The following is a 24,720-nucleotide window of genomic DNA, read 5'->3' as shown; positions in this document are numbered from 1 at the left end:
ATGAAGCACACAGTTTGTCTCTAAATGAAGGCATTAAAGTGGGGGTAGACATTTGTTGCAGTTTATCCTACTTATAACTCACAGAACCTCTATTTTGTTCTCAGTCTGAGGACATCGTTCTGCCTGATGAGGGACTGTAATCTGGTTAATGTGTGTGAAAGAGAGGAAGATGTGTAGTGGAGCAAGGAGGCGGGACTGTCACCAGAGCTGTTCACATGTAATACTCCTCCTGATTTTGTAGAGCATGTAGAGAGATGAGGAGAGGACAGGCTGCTGGGTCAGATGTATTGTGGAGCTGTGATGCTGCTGGAGGCATTCAGGAGCTGATGCAGCAGTGAACCCTGTCAGAAGAGTGTTTTTGGAGCATCTGGGATAAACCTGAAACAAACGCACGTCCTGCTGTTGCCATGGGGGGCTCCCTCAGCCAGCACAGGAGAGCATCGCTCAGCTCTCTTAGGAAGAAGGACAGCTTGTAAGAACAGATTTTTTTTTAAATGTTTGTTTGTAAGACTGTGTGCAAGCTTTGTGTTGGAGGCGAAGGTGACAGAAAGCAAAAGAGCCAGAAGGGAAGGGTCTGGATTCATTCACTGAAGGCAAATTAGCCCATCATGCCTTTCTGTTTACAATGTCAGCTGATTGGCTGATTTTAATACTGTTTAGCTATTCAAATCTGAGGGAAGTCAGAGGGCAAGACTGGGGAGTGGAAGGAAGGTTTTGTTGCTGTAATCTTTCTTATTGAAAGGATTGATTAATAGCTGCAACAATATATTTAATCCCAGTTGTCATCGTGCTGTCAGTATGTTATCATACTTGTTTGAATGCAATGTTTAATATGATATACTATCTCAAATTCTTACACGTTGCTATTATGACATGGACTCTTAACAGCCCTGATGATATGTGGTTTTAATGGCCGAGATGCTAAAGCTCAATCAGAGTGGTGAAAACATTTTATAAAGGGAGCAAAGGGTAAGACAAGGTTTTGCAAATTGAAATCGTCATTCTACTGTTGAGTTACAATTTTGTAGTTGCATATGTTTCTGATATTGTGCGGCTCTGCTGTTAATTATGCATCCACGACCCAAATTTAACAGGATTGTGTTCATGAATTCATCCATGGAGTTTATACGTCTACTGAGTCTTGTTTAATTCATGTGTAAGTCTTTGTGACAGACCAGAAAAGTGAATAAAGGATGTTTCCATCCTGAGGCATCTGACAGAGCACAAACATAAACCATTCTTCCTCTTTCTTCACCCCGTTAATCTTCTCAATGCTTTTACTTTATCCTCTCAGTGATGTTTTTCATTACTGCTCCCAGGAGCCTCTTGAAGTGGATTTCTTTCTCTCGGCGCACATGAAAGTCTGAGCTGTTCTATATTTAGACACTTGTTCCTTTAATTTCTCAATAGTTCCAGTCGTGAAGGACAGGAGTTGGGATAAGATGTGAAAAGCCTTGCTAGGATGTTTTTGAGGTGGCTTTTAAAGCTACAGTGTGGACAAAGAAAGAGAAGACAGATGACCACTTTAGAAAGAGAACAGAAAGAGAACCAGATAAAGCAACACTGAAGCACACCTTTTAAAATAAATATCTTCTGCATCCATCTGTGTTGGTGTTAGGTCACGAGGGAGCTGGCATCTTCCCTAGGGGGAAAACTCCACGACCAGCGCAAAAGGTCTGCAGCTCTCATCTTTTGCACTAATTTTAGTCAGCTTCATCATCCCCCTTCTGTTTTTCACATCTTAACTGGAGCAGTCGTGGTTGTTCTGCTCTCTAGAAGCCCAGAGCATTGGCACAATCACCCAGCTGGAAGCAGTCTGACCTGCATTTGAAGCTATTCTTAGTGGTAATAAATACAGCAGTGAAAACAAGGTTTGGTTATGTCAATGTTTTTCTATGTAGCTATATTTGTAAAAGTTGATGATGCAAAAACTTAATTATGTAAAAAGATGACTGACTTAGTGAATTGGTATATCTAGAAGAAGGAAATTATCCACAAAATGGGGTTGAACGTTGAGCCTTGATTAAGATTTTCTGCAGAGGATTAAGAATATCTGTTCAAATAATATTGAAATTATGAAGATGGAGGATAACTTTCATCACTGTACATCAGCCCAAACACCGAGACATTTGTAGATGGTACCATCAAGGTGTGAGATTTTCCTACCATTTGGCAGATTTCATGTAGATCAGGCAATGACAAATGAAATAATTTTTACTGAGAGACATTCTTGATGAGCAATCTGAGCAAAATATATCAGGGCAAAGATGAGAGAAAACATTAAATTTTTTGAAGAATCATGATTCAAGACATATTGCCTCTGAAAAGCTTTCATTCATGATAGTGAAATTCATAAAGAAATACCAGTAGGGGTTCTCATTAGTCTTGAGTGGATGAATAAAAATTTGACCGTCTCTCTATTTAATGGAACATCTTTAAAAAAAAAAGCTCATTCAGTGTTTTTTACAGTATGTTTTGTCAGTTTTACTAGATAGATTTTTAAGTTTTGGGAAAGTTTTCCATCTGTACTAATTATATACTGATTATAGAATAGCATTTTAGCCCAATTATAGGAACTTTAATTTAAAACAGGTCAAACAGCTTAAGAAAATACAGCAATCTTAATCTAGGAAACTGTGGAATTTGAAACAAATATCTCTTTTGAGTATATTTTGCTTCTTTACATTGATACACATGTCGGTCCTGTAAACTCACCCAAACGGTGTGTAACGTACATATTCTGTTGTGTGGGAACTGTGTGATCTTCAGCTCCATTCATAACTAAGAACAATAGCTCGGCTGGTGTCTGTCCATGCCTCTCTGAGGATAAGCCCTCCTCTTGTCTCATTCTTTCTTTGTTTTTTTTTTTTGTGTGTGCCACAGTCAGTTGAGTGATTCAGCTGCTATAGCATTGTGAGCACCATGACTTCACTTAGTTTCCACGCTGGTTTTCTACACTAATTGCAGATAAGTTGAGCGTCCTCCACAGAAGATGAGATCAGGGAATGCCAGCTTCTCTGCTTATTTTATTTCTGCTTTACTCTGGATATCACCATTCTGAATTTAGACAGAGGAACATCAGCTGCTCCAGTTTCTCCCTGGAGTCCCTTTATGGGTGTTTTCATAGATCAGCACACTCATGACTCACTCCAATGAGGAGTGAGTCATGAGTCATAAATGACAAACCTTATCATAAATGATAAGGTTTGTCATTTACATTTAAGCTCATGTTTTTCACACATGCAGCTTGTCCATTTCCTCTCATCGCTCTGTATTACTAAATAGGCGGCTGGGTGTAAAGGCCACTGCTGTTTCTGTAGTTGCTTGTATGCAAAATGCACATCCAGTATTTCCCAGCAGGTGGCGCCAAATTGTCATCAATCTGACGCTAGTCTTGGCTTAGCAGGTTTACTTGCATAGCAACATTATTTCATAAATAATGCTTAACATGAAAACAAAAAGATATTTCTTCAACAAAAAGGTTATATTTTATCATAGTTTGTATAAAAATCTTAAAACTATTTTCTTTATATTACTTGATATTATTATTAAATTTCCACATGTCCCAAAAAAGACAGTTGTAGGGTGTCCTATTTTTTTCACAAGTGTATATTAAATTTAGTTCAATGCAACTCTACATTTCCTGTTCAAGCATAATTTTAACACAATTAAAAATATGCAAGCTCCATTAAAAGCTCACAATATTGGTAAAAAGTTGCTGAAAAGTAAAATGTATAGGGCATATAATAAATGACAGAAATTATATTAAAGGAAGGACTATACAACTGAAGATAGGTTTCAGAGATTATGGTTTCAATTTGGATTTAAAGTGAAGTTGTCCTGTTTATTATCTTGCATGTGGAGAAGCAGTGAGAGATAAGTTTAAGTATTTGCTTAGCCGACAAGACTGTGACATTGAATTTATTTGCCATTATTATTTTGAAAAGCTTAGTATGGGGAGACCTCTGTAACAGATTTTATATGTATATGTCTGATCTATGCGTCTTATCGTCATGTACTGCCGGCATCATGCCAAGAGCTGATAATGGTCCCCATCGAAATTTGAGATTAATGAATGGCCTTAGACACCTCCGAGGAGACATCAGGTCTATGATGGTAGTGTTTTGTGAAAGAGGGTATGGGGCCCCAATGTAGTTAAATAAATATTAGTTGAATTATTCAATTAATGCCACTTCAAGCATTTAACATGCTGATGTGAGTGAATCTGTAGAAGTGTGTACAGAACATCTGCACAGCATATCATGAGATTGATTGGCACTATTGGCACATTACAGCAACATTAGAGTTGCATTTACATAGACATTTTATAGCACTTGCACATACATGTGGTATGTGTGTAGCGTCTCTAGGTTTGGCATGTCCAAATATCTGGGGCAGCATGGCAGACACAGATCAGTTGACAGTAACAGATGTTTAAAGACATGATGCTGATGTTTTAGTTATTGCTGTGCATCTCTGGATATGAAATAGTGCAACTGGAGGCTTTCCATGGGTGGAGGTGTTCTGTGTGCATAAATTATCTCTACACGAATACATGACGCAAACATTTTCATACCAATCCAGAGGTAAAGATTAACGACTTTAAATACCTGATTTAGTAATTGATAGGTTTCTTACCTGTATGCTGAGATTTTGTCCAACAGAGGGACTGGCATTATTGTATAAAGGTGATTTTAAAAAAAACGTCCATGTAGTCTTTTATTAAATAAAATCTATATCTTTTAAAGTTACCTTTAGCTACACCAGACACTAACTGACATACCTCTGTTAATCCTCTTTCAGTATGCAGAGTTTAGTAATTATTACATCCGGTATCTAATTTCCTCTGTTGTGGACTGCAGACATGTTTGCCATGTCTGGTTTTATTCTTGGCTCATGAACAACACATGCTGCCATCAGTCAGAATCTAATTGAGGAATAGACATCTACATTCCTACTGGATTAACAGACCACAAACACATCAGTTTCATGGGGCGAAGTCTATTTAAGGAACACATTTTGTTTATCTGCTGTATTTTAACCTGTATGTGGACCAAGGTAGCAGCTGTAGTTTATCTATGTCCGTCTGTCTGAAGGCATGTGTGGGTTGCACTATTGACGCTGTATCTGTGGTTGCAAACGATTACATAAGAGCAGATTCATTTCCACAGTTATTTCTCTGCTCTGTTTCTCTGTATTCTAACTCTGTCTCAATAGGATTACTCCTATTGAGTATTTTTATTTCATTTTTGAATGTTAAGAAATCACATGTTGTTGATGTACCTGGCCAGAAGCCAGTGCCTTATTGTGTAACAGGTTAAATGGATGTCTGTGTGCCTCCAGGCTGTCACCGGTTTATCTTCTTATGTGTTTTGACTGTCAGAAGGAAACTAAAGGGAAAAAGAAGACAATGCAAGGAATGCAAAACAAATGTTTGAGATTCTAATCTTAACGAACCTCTAGACACTTCTTTTTCTTTTCGTTATTTTATTTTTCATAAAAATGCCTCCATTGTTTCTGTGCCGTGATTATTTTCTGTACAGTTTTTTTTTCATTCTGTAAGAGACTGAACAGAGCCTCTTTCTCTGCGCTCACCAGTGTGAAACATTATGTGCGGGTTTCTTAGATCATCCTCTTTCCTCTCTCTACTCTTGTTTGTGTGGAGCAGAGTGTGGTAACATGTCTTCATGTGTGGGAATTATGCAACAGAAAACATAAAATAAAAAGGAAAGTGCCTCCTTCTCCTGATCTTTCCATCTTTTCACAGTGGCTAAATCCTCTGCCTGCTTTTTGGATTAGTCACGGTCCATGTTTTCTCTTTCAGAAAATGCATCTCATCTAGCGTAGATCCTCTGTGTGAGTCTGAGGGAAGAGTTGTGTAGAGTTACATAAGCTTCTGATGAATAAACACAGAGAAAGACGTGTGTGTGTTCAGTGATGAGAGCATTTAATTAAAACCCTATTCTTCCAAGGGGATTTGCTGCTGCATCATTGAATCTGTATCTGGGTTTATTTTATTGATCCGTCTGTTGTCTGGCCTGGATAGTTTCAGTGAACAATAGAGCCTCAGTTACTTTAATTGCACCTTGGGGCTTTGCCAGCTCATGTGAGTTCAGTGGGAACAGTTTCTGTCTCGGCAATATTTGTTTTCACTTTTTCATGTTCATCCTGAGAAAAGAGGCAGGCGGTTTAATTGCCTGCGTCTAGCTGATCTGTCAGCCGTATCTGTTGCTGGGTAAACAAGCTATTAACGTCTCGGATTGCATCTTGATTACCCTATCGGATCTCAGAGAGAACAGTGTGTGAGAAGCATTCAGGGTTGACACAAAGTGTGGAAGAAACTTTAGCAACAAAAGGGTGAAGATATGAAAGGCACAAGGAAATAAAAATACGGGTGAGAGGTTTGGAACCTGTTGAAACATGCATGAATGTAGGGTGGCCAATATAGTAAAAATATCATGCTTTTTTATTTAACTATAAAATGATGTTAATAATAAAATCTTATTTAAAAAAAAAAACATTGCACAGCTTATTTCACATTTGGAAATATTGCCAGCTAGTGTCAAGGACACCTCAGGCTTAATCATTTTTTTCAAACTAAAACTGTCTTTCTCTGTGGAAAACAACAAAAGGTTAAGTCTTCAGGTAGAGAAATCACTGCTGTAGGAAACATTTTATGAATGGAAAGGAAATGGAGGATAATAAAACTAATACCTCTGCGCAGGAGCAGACAGCAGCAGTTGACAGAAACGGCTTTACATGCAGCAACTTGTAAAAATCTACACACTCCTGTTAGGATGCCAGGTTTTTTTATGAATCGTTTCAAACTTTTTTTCTACCTATAATGCGATACAGATCCCATACAGCTGGACTGACTAACTAATAAACCTGTTTTCAATTAAAAATAAAAAAGGTGCAATAACCTTGTAGCGCTAGTAGGAACAGCCTTGAACTTAAAGCACCTTTTGATTAAATTTTTGCTTGCTGTCTCATTTAGTATAACGCTATCAGCATCATCCCTCACCTTGACTTGGTAATGTTTGCTCACCTTCCAAAAAAAAAAAAAAAAAAACCATCAGTCATATTGACCATGTGAGAAAATCTCACATTCACAGCAGATTTTTAGTTTAGTTCAAGTGATTAACATTTTATTGTTCAGTTTAAATAGCTGATGTAGCCAAAGGATGACTAAACCTATTATTACTACAGCTTATTATTGAATAGTTGAAAACCTTGAGTTGAACCAGTGACCCAGCTTTTGACAACGCTTGTTTATCTGGTTGTTTGAAAAAAAGAAAAAAAAAACATCCTAATTTATATAACCTTAACAAGGTGGATATATAAATGTGGCATTTCCTTACCACCATGATTTTTTTCCCCAAAGCTCAAACATATTTGATATTCTCTCTAACCAGGACAAAACTGACTAATCCTATTTTGTAAAACAGAAATGTACTTCTCCTTTTCCTCTCTTCCTGTCTCCAACTTTCAAAAATCCCAGATAGCATCACAGAGGGAGAGAGCCAGTCAGCAGACCTGTAGGAGCAGCAGAGCGAGCCGATGCGTATTAATCAGCTGGTCGCTCACCCAGACGAAGAGGCTGCTGGGAGGAAGAAGGAGGGGAGCAGAAAGGGCGGGGGGAGTGACTGCTGATGCTCCGGCTGCAATTTGCAGAACGTGAGTCAGTGCTGTGCAGAGAGCAGAGCCGCAAACAGAAGCAGCTGCAGCACAGACAGACACGTTTCTCTCGCACGAGCGTCAACAGGACAGAAGAGCAGGATGGGTAGACAGAGAAACTGAGTAAAAAGAGGAAGTGAGGTAGACACAGAAAATACGTTGGTAGATCAAGAGCTTCTTGTAGTCAATAGTAAAAGTGTGATTTAAACTTTAGAAAATTACAGAGTTGACTCATCCAGAGAAAAGACAAGTTTACAATTCTTATCTCAGACGTGGGGTTGGAAGTGCTGCACAGATGTCCTGGTTGTCTCCAGTCCAGTGGGCCAAGTGGACATGGTCGGCAGTGACTGGAGGTGCAGGAGACAATGGACAACATACAGGAAGGGATGACAAAGAAGACAAGTAAGAGATTTTGTGTGTGTGTGTGTGTGTGTTTGTGTGTGCTTGAACAGATGGATGTGGATTGTGACTGTGGATGCTGTGATGGCAGCAGATTCTCCTGAGTCATACAGACAGGTTGTAGATCATCAGACCAACGGTCCCATCCTGGCATTTATTCTTAGATTCTCTGTTTGTTATCATCTCAAAGCACATATTAAGTTAAAATAGCTTTGTTGTATTAGGAGGAGATGATTTTTATGCACCACCCTGTTCTTTCAAACACAGAGGATGTAATTAAGCCTGTTTTGTGTGTGGTTGTTTGGCAATGGTTGCTAAAAAGTAGGGGATTAAAAAGCAACACTTTTCAAAGCTTCAGATACTTTTTGATTCCCCTCCTTTTCTAGTTTCTTAGTAACCATTCAGAGCTTGAACCACTAAGGCTGTCAGCGGGACAGGAATCTCAGGCTGTGTGTGTGGGAGTGGAGGGTTTATATTTGTATTAAATTGGTGTTAAGTGTGTGTCTGTGGGAACTGGTTTCCAGAGATGGTGTGCTCCTGGGTGCTGGCACTGTGAACTCTTCTCTGTGCTGTTTTTCATTAGAGTGCGGACGTTTTGATGTGCTTTCAAGTGGCTAGGAATACACACAAGCACACACATCCCTACACATGCACCCTGTGTTGATGCCTCTCCCCGTTCTCTTCGTGTCTCTGTTGTTTGGGAATAAATCAGAGCTGGGTGTCCAGGCAGCCCAGACTGGAGGCCAAAAACTGTGAGTGTTTGTGGGACACAGTTACTGAGGAGCAAAGGATGCAGGTGGCCCAGTTTGGCCCTGCTTCCTCTTCTCTCCTTCCTCTGACTTCCTTTAAAATAAAAGGAGCTTGTTTGTTTTGACTTGTGAAAGCCACTGTGTTCAAGTCTCTTCAAGAAAATAGATCCTGGAAAGCTGATGACTCTGTTATGATTATCTGGAAACATATATAGTGCCCTTCAAAGGTATTCATATCCCATGAACTTCTATATATGTATAGAATTGTAATCAAAAACTTCAATGTGTTTTACTGGTATTTCAGGCAGTGGACTAACAGATAGTCATCACGCATAACTGTGAACTGGAAGGAAAATGACATGGGTTTTCAAATGTTATTACATTTACTAATCACTAAACAGGGTTCACTTATATTTAATTTATCCACAACAAGCAATTGGAGAACAAGGCAGCATCTTGAAGACCAAGGAACACAGCAGGTAGATCAGGGCTGTTGAGAAATTTTAAAGCAGGGTTAATTTAATAAACAATATCCTCACGGAGCACTGGTCAATTTATCTTCTGAAAAGAAAAAGAATAGCACAACAGCAAACCTACCAAAATATGGCTACCCAACTAAAATGGCAGACATGAAATTAGAGAAGCAGCCCAGGAACCTGTGGTGTTTTTGGAGGAGCTGCAGAGATGTACAGCTCAGGTGAAAGAATCTGTTGATAGGATAACTTGGTTGCAGATTCTACCAATTTTCTCTTTACAGAAGAGTGGCTGAAAAAGCAATAGAAAAAGTCTAGTAGGTTTCCTATAAATCATGAAGAGCAAACAGGAAACATGAAGGTGTTCTCTTTAAATGTGACTAAAACTGAACTTTTTGACCTACATCCTAAGTGCTGTGTGTGGCAAACAATCAAACACTCCACATCTGAACACACCATCTTCAAAATGAACAATAGAGATGGTGTAATGTTGTGCTATGGGAAAGCATTTCTTCACCAAAAAAAAAAACAAAGCTGAGGTTTTTCTTCCAGCAGGACCACAAACTTAAACATGGAGCCAGGACAGCAATGAAATGGTTTCAATCAAAGCACACCGGCGGCTTCAATTCAATAAAAAATTTGAGACAAGACTTGAAAATGAATGTTCAAAGAGGCTCTCAATCCAGTTTAGTTTCAGCTGCAAAAACCTCTAACTCTAGATGTCCAAAGTTTTTAAGGTTATACACCAAAAAACTTTCAGCTGTAAGTCTTTTGATGCCAATTATTGTTGTACAATAACTGACTGAATACAAATTTATTCCACATAAAGACTTTTATTTTATTTCTTAAATTATGATGTTAATACCTTTGCAAGGTAGTTAACAATGTGTGTAATTAAGCAAAAAAAAAAGTGCATAACAAATCTTCCCTTGTTGGTTTGGTCAAGTTTCAGTTTAGAGTTTTCTTTTCTAGCTTCTGTTTATGCTTCTCTGTTATTTCATGTAATGTTTCATCAAAATAAAATAAAAAATAACAGTTTTTTATTTTCACCTGCAGTTCAGACTCTGAAGGCGCCTTCGAGACTCCAGAAGCTGAGTCTCCAGTTGTGAATCTACTGAGCCAACTGGACAACTCAAATAATACAGGTGAGACTTCAGAGCAGATGGCAAGTTAGTGCTCCGATGTAGGTCACTTGACTTAAATATTATCAGATATTGGTAATGTTTAACTAGTGATCTTGAAATCCTGACGGTTTTATCTTATATGTCTTCTTTGACTGTATGTTTAAATGCAATACTTGCTTACCATATCTGCCATGAACAAAATCTGACATACAGTCAGGCTTCACAGAAGGAACAGCAAAAGAAAAGGTTTTTCATAACATATTTAGGTATTGTCTTATTATACTTGTGCATTTCATTTATAGTGGGCAAAGTATCGGTATAGTGCCCACTGTTTACAACAGTAATAAGACTTTAGCACAGCAGATAACATGGTATCACAGACCTACATATTTCTGTATGTGAGCCAGCTGTCAACCTACTTTCAGCTTCAGTCTGCAGCCTTTTTGTTTATGCTTTGCTGAAAACCCTGATTTGGGTTAATCTGTGCAGATTTATTACTGCAGAAGTATCACTGAGGAGCATGCTTGAATGCTTGGAAGAGGGATTTATTATTGCAGTAATGTTTTCCTGGAGTACACACTTAATACATCGCTGCTGGCTCCTATCAAAACATTTTTGATGCCATTAAGGCTCAGAAATAGGATCATTAAAACCTTTGATGTTTGTGCTGGTTGGTCAGATGGAAGTTGAGATAAATTAATGTCATACTTCAAAATACTACATCATACTTTTCAGGGTTTGTTTAGAAAAGAGATTTCAACTAAAATTCATTCCACTTCATTTTATCAGACAAAGCTGGATGAATACAATTGCATACCATATGCTTGATATTTTTATTTGCAAATAAATATGTAATTTTCTTTCTTTAAATTTAGGTATGCACTGATTTCTGTTGGTCTATCACATTCATTACCGCGAAATATAAAAAAGTTGTGACCGAAGGTTGGCAAAATACGCATTTGGTAACATTGAGAAGAATGTTACCAAAGACTGAAGTGCTATAAATGTTTCAGATACTATCATTAGATTCAGATTGCTGGATTGAGTCTCCCTGCAGAAGATAGTCAGACCCAACAAAAGTGATTGAACACAACATACTTAAAGTGACAGGAAAGTTTAAATTTAGAACAAGTGACATTGTCATTGCAATATTAAAAAAAAAGCTTCTTATCCTATAATTTCTTTAATTGTGCAGCTCTATTTTATATCCAGAAAGGCTGATATGGAGTGTGATCTTAAATAAAGATCATACAGTATTTGTGACAGTCCACAAATTTTTTTTAACCTTTTAAAGAACGTTTCTTCCTTTGTCGTCTTTCGTGTGAATTTACTTGTGCATCAGCAATAATTTCACTTGAAACTTGGTGCTATTTACTACCATTTTAGAAGCAATGCACTACATACTTTATTAAGCAAAGTTTTACAGGTCCAGAGTAGTGTTTATGAACGCTGTTAAAAGTTGGAAATGAGCTCTCTGTTGGTTAAGCCTTTATTAAAAAAAAAATAGCTTGCAGCTGAGTCCTGCTTTTCCAAACAGGCTCCCTAGTTTCCACTCCCCTCTCCTCCTCTTCTGCTTTTACTGCCGAGCTTTCACCCACACAGGCACAAGTAGCACCCGTTGCTGTGGTAACAGATAATCCAGACTTCAGTTCAACCACAGATATGAATATAATATTGTGCAGGGATATCAGCAGACACTGGGAGCAACGGGGTTTGACATCAGGCTCTTCTTTCCGGGTTAGATCAGTTTCCGATGTTTGAATTGCTGCTCATGGTAAAATTATGCCAATCTGAGACAGTAAATGTATCATTTCACGCTACACAGCTCGCATGCTGAGCTCCTTTCATACATAAAAGATTGACTCTGGAGAAATGGGCTCTACATTTCAGTGAACCATGGGAACAACCACTTGAACATGACGATACGTCTCTCTGAACAGTGGCAGAGCAGAAACCTGAGCTCGCTTTGTATCTACTTGTTTCTCTGACACTCTTACTTCCCCCTCTGCTGTCTTTTCCTCTTTTTCACAGAGTTGTGAAACGGTAATAAAGCCTGATGTTGTTTGTGTTGCTGGGACACGTGATGGGTTGAACTCTGGGTGTGGTTTTTCTACATCTGTTCCTCGTCTATAAAGGGTGTATTCAGTGTGAGGAACTACGGACATTTAGAGCTGAAGTTTGTATAAGCTGACTTCAATCTTTGATTTAAAAAGAACATTGACATAATCTACTTTTTACACCTGTTGTACTTTCAGGTGTTTTTCTGGGTATGTATGTCATGGATCAGTTTAAAGTAGTGAATAATTTTGGAGTGGAAAGAAAAGATGAAAGAAAAAACTTCTAATAAATGTGGGAGGCATAATAACTGAGCTCCCCTTTAATGGTTGTGATTTTAAAGTGGTGTTGAGTTCAGCTTCTCCACAGCATGATGCTGCCACCACCATGATTCATTGGTAACTGCAGTTGCATGTACAGCGTTTTGGTTTAAAGTTTTTAAACCACCTTCTCCCATCTGACTGTTGTCTTCTCTACTTGGTTTGTAGCAAACTTTGAGCAGGATTTTTTTATTATCTATTTCTTCAGTGGATTTTTTCTCGCCCCTTTTTGTATTTTGCCTTTTTTATGCAGTGCAAGACCACTAACAGTCCTATTGATTTTTCCATCTCAGCTATGAAGCACTGCAGCTCCTCCAGAGTTACCATGGACCTCTTGAATCCTTTGCTAAACTATGCTCATTTTGCCCAGCAAAATACTTGTTCCAACGTGTGCCCTATAGTCTTTCCACTTTCAGATGATTGGTTGAAATTTTCTCTGAGATGTTCAAAGCTAATAATTACTTTATAAACTCTCTGGCCTGTCTATTGTGTTTCTTGGTCTTAACTTCATTGATCTTAAACCACTAAGACCTTCACAAAAAGCTAGAGTTACACTGAAAAAAGAAAAGTAATACTGAATTGTTTTTCTTCTTCTTCAGAGTCATGCATAATTTAGTCTATCACATGAAATACCAAAAAAAAAGTAATAAAGTTTATGGTGCAGCTTAAGAAAACATGTCCACATGTGGTGTAGAGAAGGAATAGGGTGGTGTTGTTGGTTTATAATTGTTTGACGTTTACATTGTGTGGAGATGATTATTTTCAGCCACAGGGGTTCCTGTGTTTCAACAACACAGCCCAGTCCGCTGGGACGCTTAACGGGATGTGTGACGAGACAGGAAGTGGATTGTTCTGGGAGGAAGTCAGTAGATTTTACGTAAACCCTTTGAAGGCTTAAAACCTAAATGGTAACATTACATGAAAGAGATGCATTCTAACAATATAAGGATTTAATATTATTGTAATTGGGTTGAATGGTGCCAATTGGTTACACGCCTAACTGGTTGTAAATCATTTAGCTGCCACAGTGAGATATTTCAATTAGGATTTGGTGGGAACTAGAAAAGGAACAAAAGTGTGTGTAGGTGGGGTTAAAGTGATAATGATGTAAACAAAAGGATATATCAAATGTTGTTTGGAACTTGTTTTGAGATTATATGGACTATCTAAATCCCAGTGAATGTTGCCACCATAATAACTGATATGATTTTATATATATTTTTCAACCCATTTTACTTAGAACAATGCTTAAAACAAACACCTAATTTTTCTGATCTCTTTTGACAAATAAAGTCTAGTAATGAAAACGTTTTTAAAAATCAAAGCAGTGGCATCAGACTGCTGACATTCAAAAACCTCAATTGAAACCATCAACGTCACTAAGTTATTATAAATTTTATGTAAATTTCAGTGTAAATGGAATATCTAAGTTACAGTATTTATGCAACAGAATGTTTTTGACACATCCAAAAATGAATGGCAGCCTGGTGAACTGCGTCAGCGGTGTAGATCATTGATGCTGGAAAATATTTAGTTTGTAAATTTCCAGCAAATATTTATTCACCGTTTAAGCACTTGGAAGATGTGCAACAGTTTTGCAGAGATAAACAGTATTTTGTCAGATGAAGTGCTAGAAAGGAGTCATTGAAATGTGGTAAGTTTTTGTTGTAGTCATTTCATTTTTGCTGTGTTCATATTGATTTATGCATGTTTTAGTAATCCTGCTGCTTCTTATGTCTTTTTAATCTAAACTTTAATGACACTAATAAATGTTATAAATAAAGGTTTTGTGTGAACATTTTAGGATTCCTTTAAAGTTGCCTGAAATTTTGCAACCAAGAGATTGGCTAGATAATTTCTTTCTTAAATTCTTAATAGAAGTTTCCTGTTTTCACTTACTAATGGCAAGAAGAGAGAAAAACATCTCTCAAAATCTCAACCAGGGTCTAAAATTATTTAGAACTCTAACCTCAAATGTATTATTTACTTAATAAAAGTTAAGATAGAAATACATATAGTTTATTAATACTGAGTATGCCCCAAGCTCACTCTTTCACAGCTAAGTATAACTAATAAATACGGTTTATGACAGATTCACCCAGATTCGTTTTTGCATAAGTCTTTTCTTTCCCAACTAGTTTGTTCCCTTTTTCCCCCGTAGTTCCTACTGATGGTTCAAACCACATTCAGGACAGATGCCATGATGTCCGCTCAGCTCCATCCCAGCAGGTTGACTCCCTCAACAACTTGACCTGCTCCACACCTAACAAAGGCAGTTTTGGTTTGAATCAAAACCTCAATTTGACCCTGGGCTCCAAAGATGGCTCTGGAGAAGATCTATCTCCATCCGGCCACCTTCCCCAGACTGCAGCTCTCCGACCACCATCCCTTCCTGTTCTCTCACCACTTAACAAACCGGATCCTTCAGAGGTGGACGACGAGGCTCCGGCGACTTCAGACTCTAGTCCAGACACAATCAGTCGTGATGAGTGCCTGGACCCCGATTTGCTGAATGGCAACGTGAGATCAGACCCTGCGAGCTCAAACACTAAACTGGCCTGTGAGACCAGCAACTCAATTATTAAGTAAGTAAACCCAAATAAAGGCCTGTGGCCCCTAGTGGTTACAGCTACACACATACAACCCAGAGTTTAAGTGAGATACGCAGCTAGTTTCTATGAATGGCTGTAAAGAGCTGCAGTGATTGCAAGCGGTTGTTCACATCTACCCTGAAATGATCAAAGTGTCTTTGTTTGTACGAACTGTGTTGGCGTGTTGCGTGTATAATGCAGGTTTAAGGCATGTCAGCTGTTTCTCCCCTGCATACAGCCTGACTCACTGCACTAAAATGGGCCACTTTATGTTCAGGAAGTTTATTTTATATCATTCGCACACACCTGTGAAACTCTGTTTACACATTCCATTTTATATACATACCTGAATGTTTTGCTTCTACTTTTACTTCATTTTTGCTCAACTATTAAGAAGTCAAACTCTGCCCTCTTGTGGAAGATCTTACACAAGTATTTGTAATTAACTATGTCATGCATCTAATTAAACATTGCAATATAGAGACATGCAATTTCTACTTGATGTGAACCAGTCTAATAAAACAATGGTGTATCCAAATGTCAAAAGCTAAAAGTGTTATATAGAGTTATAAAAATATAAATATAATGAAGTATAGAAATATGAAGGTATATAATATAAAAGTATCTCTGCTACAAAATACAATAAAACTCTCCAGGTTATGAAATGGAGATATCTGTAAATAAAATCAAACATCTCATCCTCTACTTTAATGAGCATATTATAACTCTTTGCTTACATCATGACACTATCATAAAATATTTTGTTTCGCAAAATCATTGAACATTAAATCTCAATGGATGCTTCATGGTTATTATGTCAGATTTTCAAAACATTTACATTGCTTCCTTTTATGTCATGATTTACAACAGAATAAAATGATCATTGTTTTAAGCTGTAATACATTTTTATTTTTGTAATGTGCTGAGCTCCATCTCCCTGTTGTGGCATCTGGAACGAACAGCAGGTATGCCACCTGCTGGGACATTTATATGATGCATTTACTGCTTGAAAAATATTATGTACTTAGTTTAGCAGTGGCTGGTCAATAATTAGATCCAATCCAGTTAAAATTTTGCTGGACTCTTCAGCTGATTTCTTGGCGCATCTTTAATTTTTATCGTCTCAAACTTTTGAATATCTAGTGTTAAAACCTAGTGAGGCATTGACAAACATTGGAAGGAATTTGCAATAAACTTTTATTAGTCAGGAAATGTTCTTGTAAATTATATTTATATGTATTATATTTGCAACATTAATATTTTTTTTCAATACATTATGTCTGACGTTTCCCAGTAACACTCTGATTCTGATTCCAGTTTTGTTTTCCTAACCATTAGGACCTCTGCCCTCACCTTGTCTTTGTCCTAACCCCTGTCTCATCTTGTGTCTTTTCCTTCCTTTTCTTTGCTCAACATGTCATTCTGCTTCCCTTTCTCTTTGTGTGGCATCAGGACTGCTGAGCAAGTCCATTTCCTCTGTGTTTTGTTGTAAGTACTGCATAACTGTGTTGTGTGACTCTGGCTCTGCAGCTGACATAAACTCAGAATCTCAGAGAAAAAGACATGAGTACTTTTGCAAAGAGGAAAAATATCATGAGTTAGAGGAAACCCTCTAATCCACCAACATTTCATTATTCTGCTCTTTCTACTGCATAACTCAGCACTTTTTGGAAGAGCATGCCAGCTCAGCACACACAAAGAAAAGCTATGTGGTCTAGTAGTAAAGCTTCCTGCTTTTTTTTCCTGTCTCTTCCTATTTTTCCATCTGTCCTCATTTAAATCCACTCAAAGCTGAAATGTGCCATGCTGAAGCTGATGTTGCTTTTTGTCATTTGTCCTCAGGAACTCCTGCAAACTAAAGCAAAACCAGCAGATGCAGAAGGATTTAAATGGACAGGTAAGCTCTGATAATAGTGGTAATATGCCTACTACACAATGAGTGAAAAAACAGGTGTATACAGAGAAAGCCAGCATGGTAATAAAGTTTAATGTTGTTTAAGGATGACCATCATGAGGGCCATGCTACAGATGAAGAGAAACTGGCTGGGACCAAATCAGAAAAGGAGCAAAACTGTGAGTAAAATGATGGCATATATTTTAGAGCAATATTAACTCAAATGAAGGACACCAAAGATTAGATATTTATTATTTTAGATCAGTATGCACTACCAGACCCGTGGGTAAACAACAGTTATGGTCAGGCAGTCACATTAAATGTCCTTTCCTCTTCTGTTGCAAACACAGGCCTGTTTAATTATTAATTGTACATGGGAAATGTTCAGAATTACAATGTGGTGAGTAATTGGGACAGAGCTGTCCTTATGCACAGAGCTGTTTGTAACTTATGTTCAGAACATGACGGATATTTTCTGACATGCAGTTCAGTTTCTACTGAATGTTATGAGTTTTATGTGACATTGGTTCAGTCACTTACATAGTTCATTCTCAGGAGAAATTGTCCTTGAATGACAATTTTTCCTGAAACTGATGTTCAGGAAAATGAATCATTTACATGTACATCAGAGAGTCTTCTGGAAGTTTATTTATTTCAGTAAAAACTTTACAACTCCTATTTTATACGAGTTTATTACATAGACATATATTCCAAGTGATTGTTTCTATTAATTTTGGCCGTAGTGGCTTAAAACTAACACCCAAATTTAGTATTTTACAAAATTAGAATATTACTAAAGATAAATGAAATGGATTTTTCCCCCCACAATAGAAATCTGTGTTGTGGCCTGTACACATGACTGGGGAAGAAAGGAAACCTGACAGTTGTTCACTCTTGGAAGTCAAAAAATTATGGTTAAAAAGCTGGGTGTTTATCCAAGTATATTATTGGAAAGTTAAGTGAAAGGAAAAATGTTGTACAAAGGTTGTTTTCCTTCTTTTAAGTCACCCCCGAAGAGGTGAGAGGAACAAAATCTAATGTTCTTCAGGAACAGTGTGAAGATTTGTTGTGTAGTAAGTTTTATCAACTTCAAGGAATTTAACACTTCATGTCTTCCTTTTGTAATGAAGCATTAGAGAAATGGTGATATTATATGCTAGTGGATATAACATACTACAACATAATACTACTGGCTACAACATAGAGTGCCAAAAGTACCAATACATGCTTTAATCACCATTAATCATCATCATTAATCATTTATCTCTGCAGTCTGCCATCAAATTAGCCTGATGTAAACTCATTGTTGAGACAAAGAAACAATTATACAGATACGACCTGAAGACTGCTAATTAAACCAACTTGGGATTCCTCATCACCTCAGCAGATACACAAGCTGATTATCTTGTTGCCATGCTGAATTGATGTAGTAATTTAAGCACAAGGAGCCCCAACCCAGTACTGAATGGATTAGTTATTTATTAAAATGAAGTTTGAGGGGTCATTAAGGGCATATAGCAGGAAAACATTCAAATCATTGAAATATAATTCATGGGTTCTTTCAGATTGAATATCACTATGACATTTTTTTGGCCTAAGGATTTAATTTGCTGCCACCTGCTGGTCATGTTGCTAAACAGTGCTGTAGCATATTTATAGGACCTACCTGTATGACCCAAAAGGCTTTCTTCTCTCTTTCACAGACCAGGAAAACAATTTGACATCCAAACCAGATGAGTCAGGCTGCTGCTCTGTGGTGAGACTCCGTCTCTTCTATCCTGATATATTTTCTTCTTTCTAAAACTTGGTGTCAGCTTTTGGTTTGCTCATCAATGGAGTGTCAATCTGTCACTGAAAATTGGATGAATGTTTATACATAAATTTCAAACTGCAATTCTGCCACTAGGTGGGGCATTTTATCTGTTCAAATGAAAGGAATGACAAGTTACAGCCGGTGTCGCTTTCATCTGCATCTGATTCTTCACATGCAGCTGAAATATGAGACATTAACGTAGTAATTTAAAATAAAATATAGCAAAATTGATCATTTTATTTTGAAGTAAAGAAACAATTGATTAGGTTACAGCCAAGGACATTGCATTGTAATATGTGATATGTCAGTATTGAGGTGTAGGACAGCACAAGGTACTTAGTGCCTGCCACTGTGTTAGTTAGTCTTCTCAGGTGACACATGGATTAAGATTATCACCCTCAAGATTAGCCTATGACTGTCATAATCCAGCAAAGGACAGAAGGAGAAACATGGATGGAGAAGAGGAGGGAGTGAGAACATTGACCCAAAGATGAGTGATATATGCTGAATGTTAAGCTGCAGGAGAAGATCAGATTATCCAAATATTACAATATGATGCCAAAACAACAAGTATAATTTAGTTGGTTTAGGACATTTTTCCAAATCTTGACAGGTTTAGTGTAGAAAAGCATGAATCAAATGTTTGTCTCTAATTTCACCAATATTTGTAATGTCTTAAGAAATACATTTTTCTGTTCTGAATAAATGTCAAATTTGATATTTTTACACAAATGTTTAATGTTGTAAAACATTGATTTATCAAAATTAGACTAAAGTTACACACCTATGTCTCCTACAAATGCAGCAAAATCCTCCACATTATGGGACTGAATGATTAGTGCTTTGAACTTTCTTTACTGTCAGCAATTAGTTAAACATCAGTCTAAACAGGTAATCTCTGTTTACAGATCCTCACCTGCTAACATTTGCTAATAGAACATGCTGCATTAAAGATGCAATTTGACTGCTGGAAGAAAATGTAGCAAATTTGCAGTAAAACATTCAGCTTCCTGTATCTGTTGAAGCACCTAAATGAACCGTTAGCATGACTATGTAGACAATGGTTTCCCTTCGAGAAGCTTCTTATTGCTTTCATGCTTCCTCCAGCCTAATTTTTCCATTTCTTACCGACTCTGGAAGGAGCTAACCAAGTCTTCTTCCTGCAGTAATAGTGACAACAGTGAAGGGTTTTTGTCAGTGGCACCTGATAGTGATTAGGTTTGAGTTGGGTATTCACTGATCATAAACAAGATTAGATTTTGAGGTTTCAACCAGCTCATAGATGAATGCAGGAATTTAGCAAACTTTGTCATTAGATCATTTTTTGCTTCATCTCCAAAATTAGCAACTGAAACTTTTGACAATTTGGTTGAGCAAAAAGAAAAAAAAGATGTTGATGACTGATTTCCTTCTTGCCAGTATGAAGACACATGTGAGCTGAAGACATCAGAAGGAAGTGAGATGCAGAAAACGGGAAGTCAGGTCCTGGATTCCATCTGCATCAGTGAGGCCGAGAAACAAGCGGTTCTCACCCTCATCAGAGAGGAGGTAGGCTCTCGTGTTGGACTTGGCTTCACTGGGTTACTCAGAGATTGCTGGTGGAGGTGTTTACTCACAAACGGTCTCCTTTCAGATCATCACTAAGGAGGCTGAAACTAATGACTGGAAGAAAAAGTATGAGCAGTGCAAACAAGAAGTGGATGAGATGAGGTTAGAAAACATCCTGCTGTTGTCATGGGGATCAAACGTTCCAGATGAGGGTGGTCCTGTGTACCGCAAAAATGAAATTAGTCATTTTTATTGCATAACGATCTTATGTAAACTTTTAGACAAACTTTAGCGTTGTATGTTGGTGTGTCTCATTTCAGAAAGATTGTTGCAGAATATGAGAAGACAATAGCTCAGATGATTGGTGAGTTAAATTCACTGCAGGAAAACATTCAAACACTGAATTTATTCTAATTTGTGTAAACTCATCCTGTGAGTGCTCTGTTGCAAAAGGAAAAGTCCGAATTGAAATGTGAAAAGTGTTTTATGTTGCATATTGATATTGTGAGATAAAAAATAACCCATTTATGTGTTTCTTTAGAGGACGAGCAACGCAACAGTGTGAACTTCCAGAAGGCTTTGCATGCGGTGACAGTGGAGAAGGATGCTGCCCTGGCAGACCTGAACTCCGTGGAGCGTTCGCTGTCGGACATCTTTCGCCGCTATGAAAACATGAAAAGCACCCTGGATGGCTTTAAAAAGGTGGGAAATTTGAGGACATCTTGTTGAAACGTCTTGTTTCCCCAAGTACCCTGAAAATAGTTTACGTTTCTAGCACTTGATGATTAATGTATGTATAAAGTTGGAAGTGTATCTTGTGGTTAATAGCGGTGTTTGTACAACCAGCACCAGGCATAAGGTGAAAAATCTAACTCAAATAGCTGCAGTCATTATGAAACCACAGCAAAACTCTCAGTGAAAGTAATTTTAAGAATAGGCTGTGGTGTCCAAACCTTTTGCCACGAGGGCCAAAGTTGTCAAGTTTAGAGCAATTTAAAAGCAACCCAGGGTCATAAAATGTAATTGTTAAGCCCCCCCCCCCAAAAAAATAGGCTTTTATATGTGCTCAAAATCCTAAATATGCAGGGTTTTAATGAAACAAAGTAGTCTAGCTTTAGCTTTTACTGCTGCTGTTGAAACATTGGAAGGAAATATGTTGCAATTCAGAACACAGACAAAACACAAAAGTTAAAATGAACATTAGAAAAAGCTGTGTAGATGCTCAGTTTTCCATCTGCCTTCTGTGTGTGCACATGAATTGGTAAATGGCATTAGGTTTTATCTCTTCATGCAGAATGAAGAAGTGCTGAAGAAGTGTGCTCAGGACTACCTGGCCAGAGTCAAGCAGGAGGAGCAGAGATACCAGACACTGAAGCTGCATGCAGAGGAGAAACTAGACAAGTATGAAGAGTCTGAGCAACAGAAGAGTTTGGGAGAAAAACTTTATTGGATAAAAATATATATTATTTTTCTTCATTCTTGTAGGGCCAATGAGGAGATTGCTCAGGTGCGCACCAAGGCGAGCTCAGAAACAATAGCGTTGACCGCGAGCTTGAGGAAGGGGCAGATGAGGAACGAGTCTCTGGAACAAGCCCTGCTGCAGAAGGTACAACACTCATCATCTCCAGGCTGTGTACCAGGAAACACATCATTCAGCACCATTTCCTGTCTGCGATTACTGGATAGTGTTTAATTACCTTCCTTTATGGCGTTCCTGCAGAATCAAGAAATCGAGGAGCTCACAAAGATCTGTGATGAGCTGATTGCCAAAATGGGAAAAATAGACTGAGGATTTGCTTGAGGCTAATCAGCCTGGATCGCCCCTCCAGTCCTGTAGAAATGCACTGTGCATGCCTCCAACCAAGAAGCAGCTTCCATACTGTACCCTGTGCCTGCCTTGCACCTAAGAAACTGCTTATGTACAGATGTCTGAAATAACCTCTTGTAATTTGCATTTGCACTACTTGTGACCTGAACCTTCAAGGCTCTCAGCATATTAATCACATGAGATCGCTTTGTTTGCATTTTGCACCTTTCGTAAGGTTATCTAGAGCTATCAAGTGTTTTTCCATGATATCAGGGAACAACAGCTCTAATGATATTTCCACTAAACTCCTACCAGCTTTGCCTCCAGAATGACATCGTGTTGAATTCATCCCTGGGTTTGATTTTGAAAATACTTTCAACCTTCTGCTTAGACAAGCTTTAGAGAAGAGATTTAATATGAATGGTTAAACAATTAAAATATACTTTTATACCACTTTCAAGTTATTTTTTGGTTTGGCCAGATTGAGTGTGAAAGTGGACCTCTCTACCTAAACTAACAGACTGGCAAAATACAATATTTATCAGATAAACAGTTATAACTCCCACAGTAACTCTGGAGGAACTGCAAAGGTCAACAGCACAGGTGGGAGAATCTGTCAACAAGACAGTTTTTAGTCATCCTCTCCACAAATCTGTTCGTTTTATAGTACTAACGCAGGAAGAAATCATGTCTTGTTTACAATTATATGTGAATATAACTATAAGTCATGTAGATGACACAAAATAGTTGTAGTTGTTCATGCAAACAGCTGCGTAGAGATAAACTAACTCAACACTTCATGCCTACGAGTGACGCATGATGTTGGCAGCATCATGCTGTGGACATGTCATTTTGTGCACATGCAGACTATTTATCACTTGCAAGGCCACATAAATAAACCTCTATGAATTGAGAACATTTTCACTACCATCCTTCTAAAACAGTCTGCAATTTATGGAGCTGTTCAGTCAAATCCACAAAACCATAACCCTTACTTTTTATGTAACTGGGCTATTTTTGAGTGGAGATATTTTACAAATTGCAGATGCTGCTGCTTAAATATCATTACAGTCTGCTTTTTACAAAACCCTGTGGAGTAACCTGATGTCTTAGTGAGAGCTTTTGCCTGCTGTTCATGTATGATTGTTGTCAGAGTACTCGTTTATTTACACTTTTTCACAGTTTTGCCATTTTTTCAGACATGTTTTCTTTTATCGCACCAACAAGCACAATCTGTGTTCAGCACAGGGCTGTAATGATTAACTATAACATAATTTATGGCTGCTTATCACAATACAAAATAAATTTTACAACTAGTGCTTATGTTGCGTGTGTGTTTGGTTCTCACTTGGTTTTCTACATGAGATTTTCTGTCCAGGAAAAAATATTGACCTGTCCTTGCAATGCAGGATATGTTTAAAATCTTCCTATAAATCAGCTGGTTAAAGAAAGACTAAGCATTGCAGGATTTTTTTAGGGCTCAATATGTGGTTATTTAAAATCTATTAAAGTAAATATTCATTGTAAATTTGTGATGACTGTAAAATTCACCAACATCACAAACTCAGATGTGTAAATGGTATATATATTTGTGCCAATCTGATGTCATGTTACCTCTTGTTACTAGACTGTTTTGTTTTTGCCATATTATTTTGTAACTTCAGACTTTGCTTGAATAGGATATAAATTCGTATCTGTAGTTCATAAATGACAATCTCACATCTGTGTTGAATCAGTGTGAATAATGTGTACATTCTCCTGAATAAACATCAATATAGTTTGTTCTGCAATATTTTCAGTTTGATTATTACCATGCTTTATATAAGGATTCATTACTTTCTATATAAAATGGACTTAGCACCTTGTGGTATTAATCTGAAGACCAATTAACACCACAATGAGGAAAGGGATAAGGTTATAAAACTATATTCCTTGTGTTGAACTTCTTAAGATATTTGTTCAATCTATGATCCAAAAAATTGTAATGAAGTGTAAATTTGCCTAGATCTGGCTGTTCACCTACTAGGAAAACAGAATCGCAGAAACATCCAAGTTTAAAACAAATATTGTTAGATATTTACATAAAGATTTGAAAACCATTTATTTTCCTTCCACTTCAGGTTTGGGCAATCCTGGTCCTTGAGTGCTGGTGTCCTGCTTATCTTGGATGAATCCAATAGCTGAAACCCCTCCTACTGTAAGTGCAGTCAGGTTCTCCAGAGTTCTGCATTACTTTACTCAGGTGTGTTGCAGTAGAGACGCATCTAAAA

General features: G+C 37.6%; 1 protein-coding gene across 3 annotated transcripts; it reads left to right on the top strand.

Moving 5' to 3' along the window:
- Positions 1-255: 255 nt before the first annotated feature.
- LOC114154565 (transforming acidic coiled-coil-containing protein 1-like) lies at positions 256-24,242 on the top strand. Of its 3 annotated transcripts, XM_028033775.1 has the most exons (14): positions 7,966-8,079; positions 8,660-8,828; positions 10,355-10,443; positions 14,959-15,382; positions 17,231-17,285; positions 17,389-17,461; positions 18,986-19,038; positions 20,515-20,643; positions 20,729-20,805; positions 20,964-21,007; positions 21,185-21,345; positions 21,938-22,044; positions 22,129-22,249; positions 22,364-24,242. In XM_028033775.1, the coding sequence occupies exons 2-14, from the start codon at positions 8,725-8,727 to the stop codon at positions 22,430-22,432; spliced, it is 1,506 nt and encodes a 501-aa protein (XP_027889576.1). In that variant the 5' UTR covers positions 7,966-8,079; positions 8,660-8,724; the 3' UTR covers positions 22,433-24,242. The 3 variants fall into 3 exon arrangements, with proteins under 3 accessions (XP_027889577.1, XP_027889574.1, XP_027889576.1); XM_028033776.1 differs by lacking the exons at positions 7,966-8,079; positions 8,660-8,828 and adding an exon at positions 256-472; XM_028033773.1 differs by lacking the exon at positions 8,660-8,828 and having other exon boundaries at positions 7,583-8,079.
- Positions 24,243-24,720: the final 478 nt, after the last annotated feature.

Source organism: Xiphophorus couchianus, chromosome 12 (genome assembly GCF_001444195.1).
Source record: "Xiphophorus couchianus chromosome 12, X_couchianus-1.0, whole genome shotgun sequence".
NCBI classification, from domain to species: domain Eukaryota; kingdom Metazoa; phylum Chordata; class Actinopteri; order Cyprinodontiformes; family Poeciliidae; genus Xiphophorus; species Xiphophorus couchianus.
This window is presented reverse-complemented; position numbering and strand designations above follow the sequence as displayed.

What these genes read in the sequence shown, in the direction of transcription:
- LOC114154565 (XM_028033773.1), top strand. Translation starts at nt 7,973, where the DNA reads ATGTCCTGGTTGTCTCCAGTCCAGTGGGCCAAGTGGACATGGTCGGCA. An exon ending in ACCAGCAACTCAATTATTAA is followed by an intron (nt 15,383 to 17,230) that starts GTAAGTAAACCC and finishes ATTTGTCCTCAG; the next exon opens with GAACTCCTGCAAACTAAAGC. An exon ending in CCCTGGATGGCTTTAAAAAG is followed by an intron (nt 21,346 to 21,937) that starts GTGGGAAATTTG and finishes CTCTTCATGCAG; the next exon opens with AATGAAGAAGTGCTGAAGAA.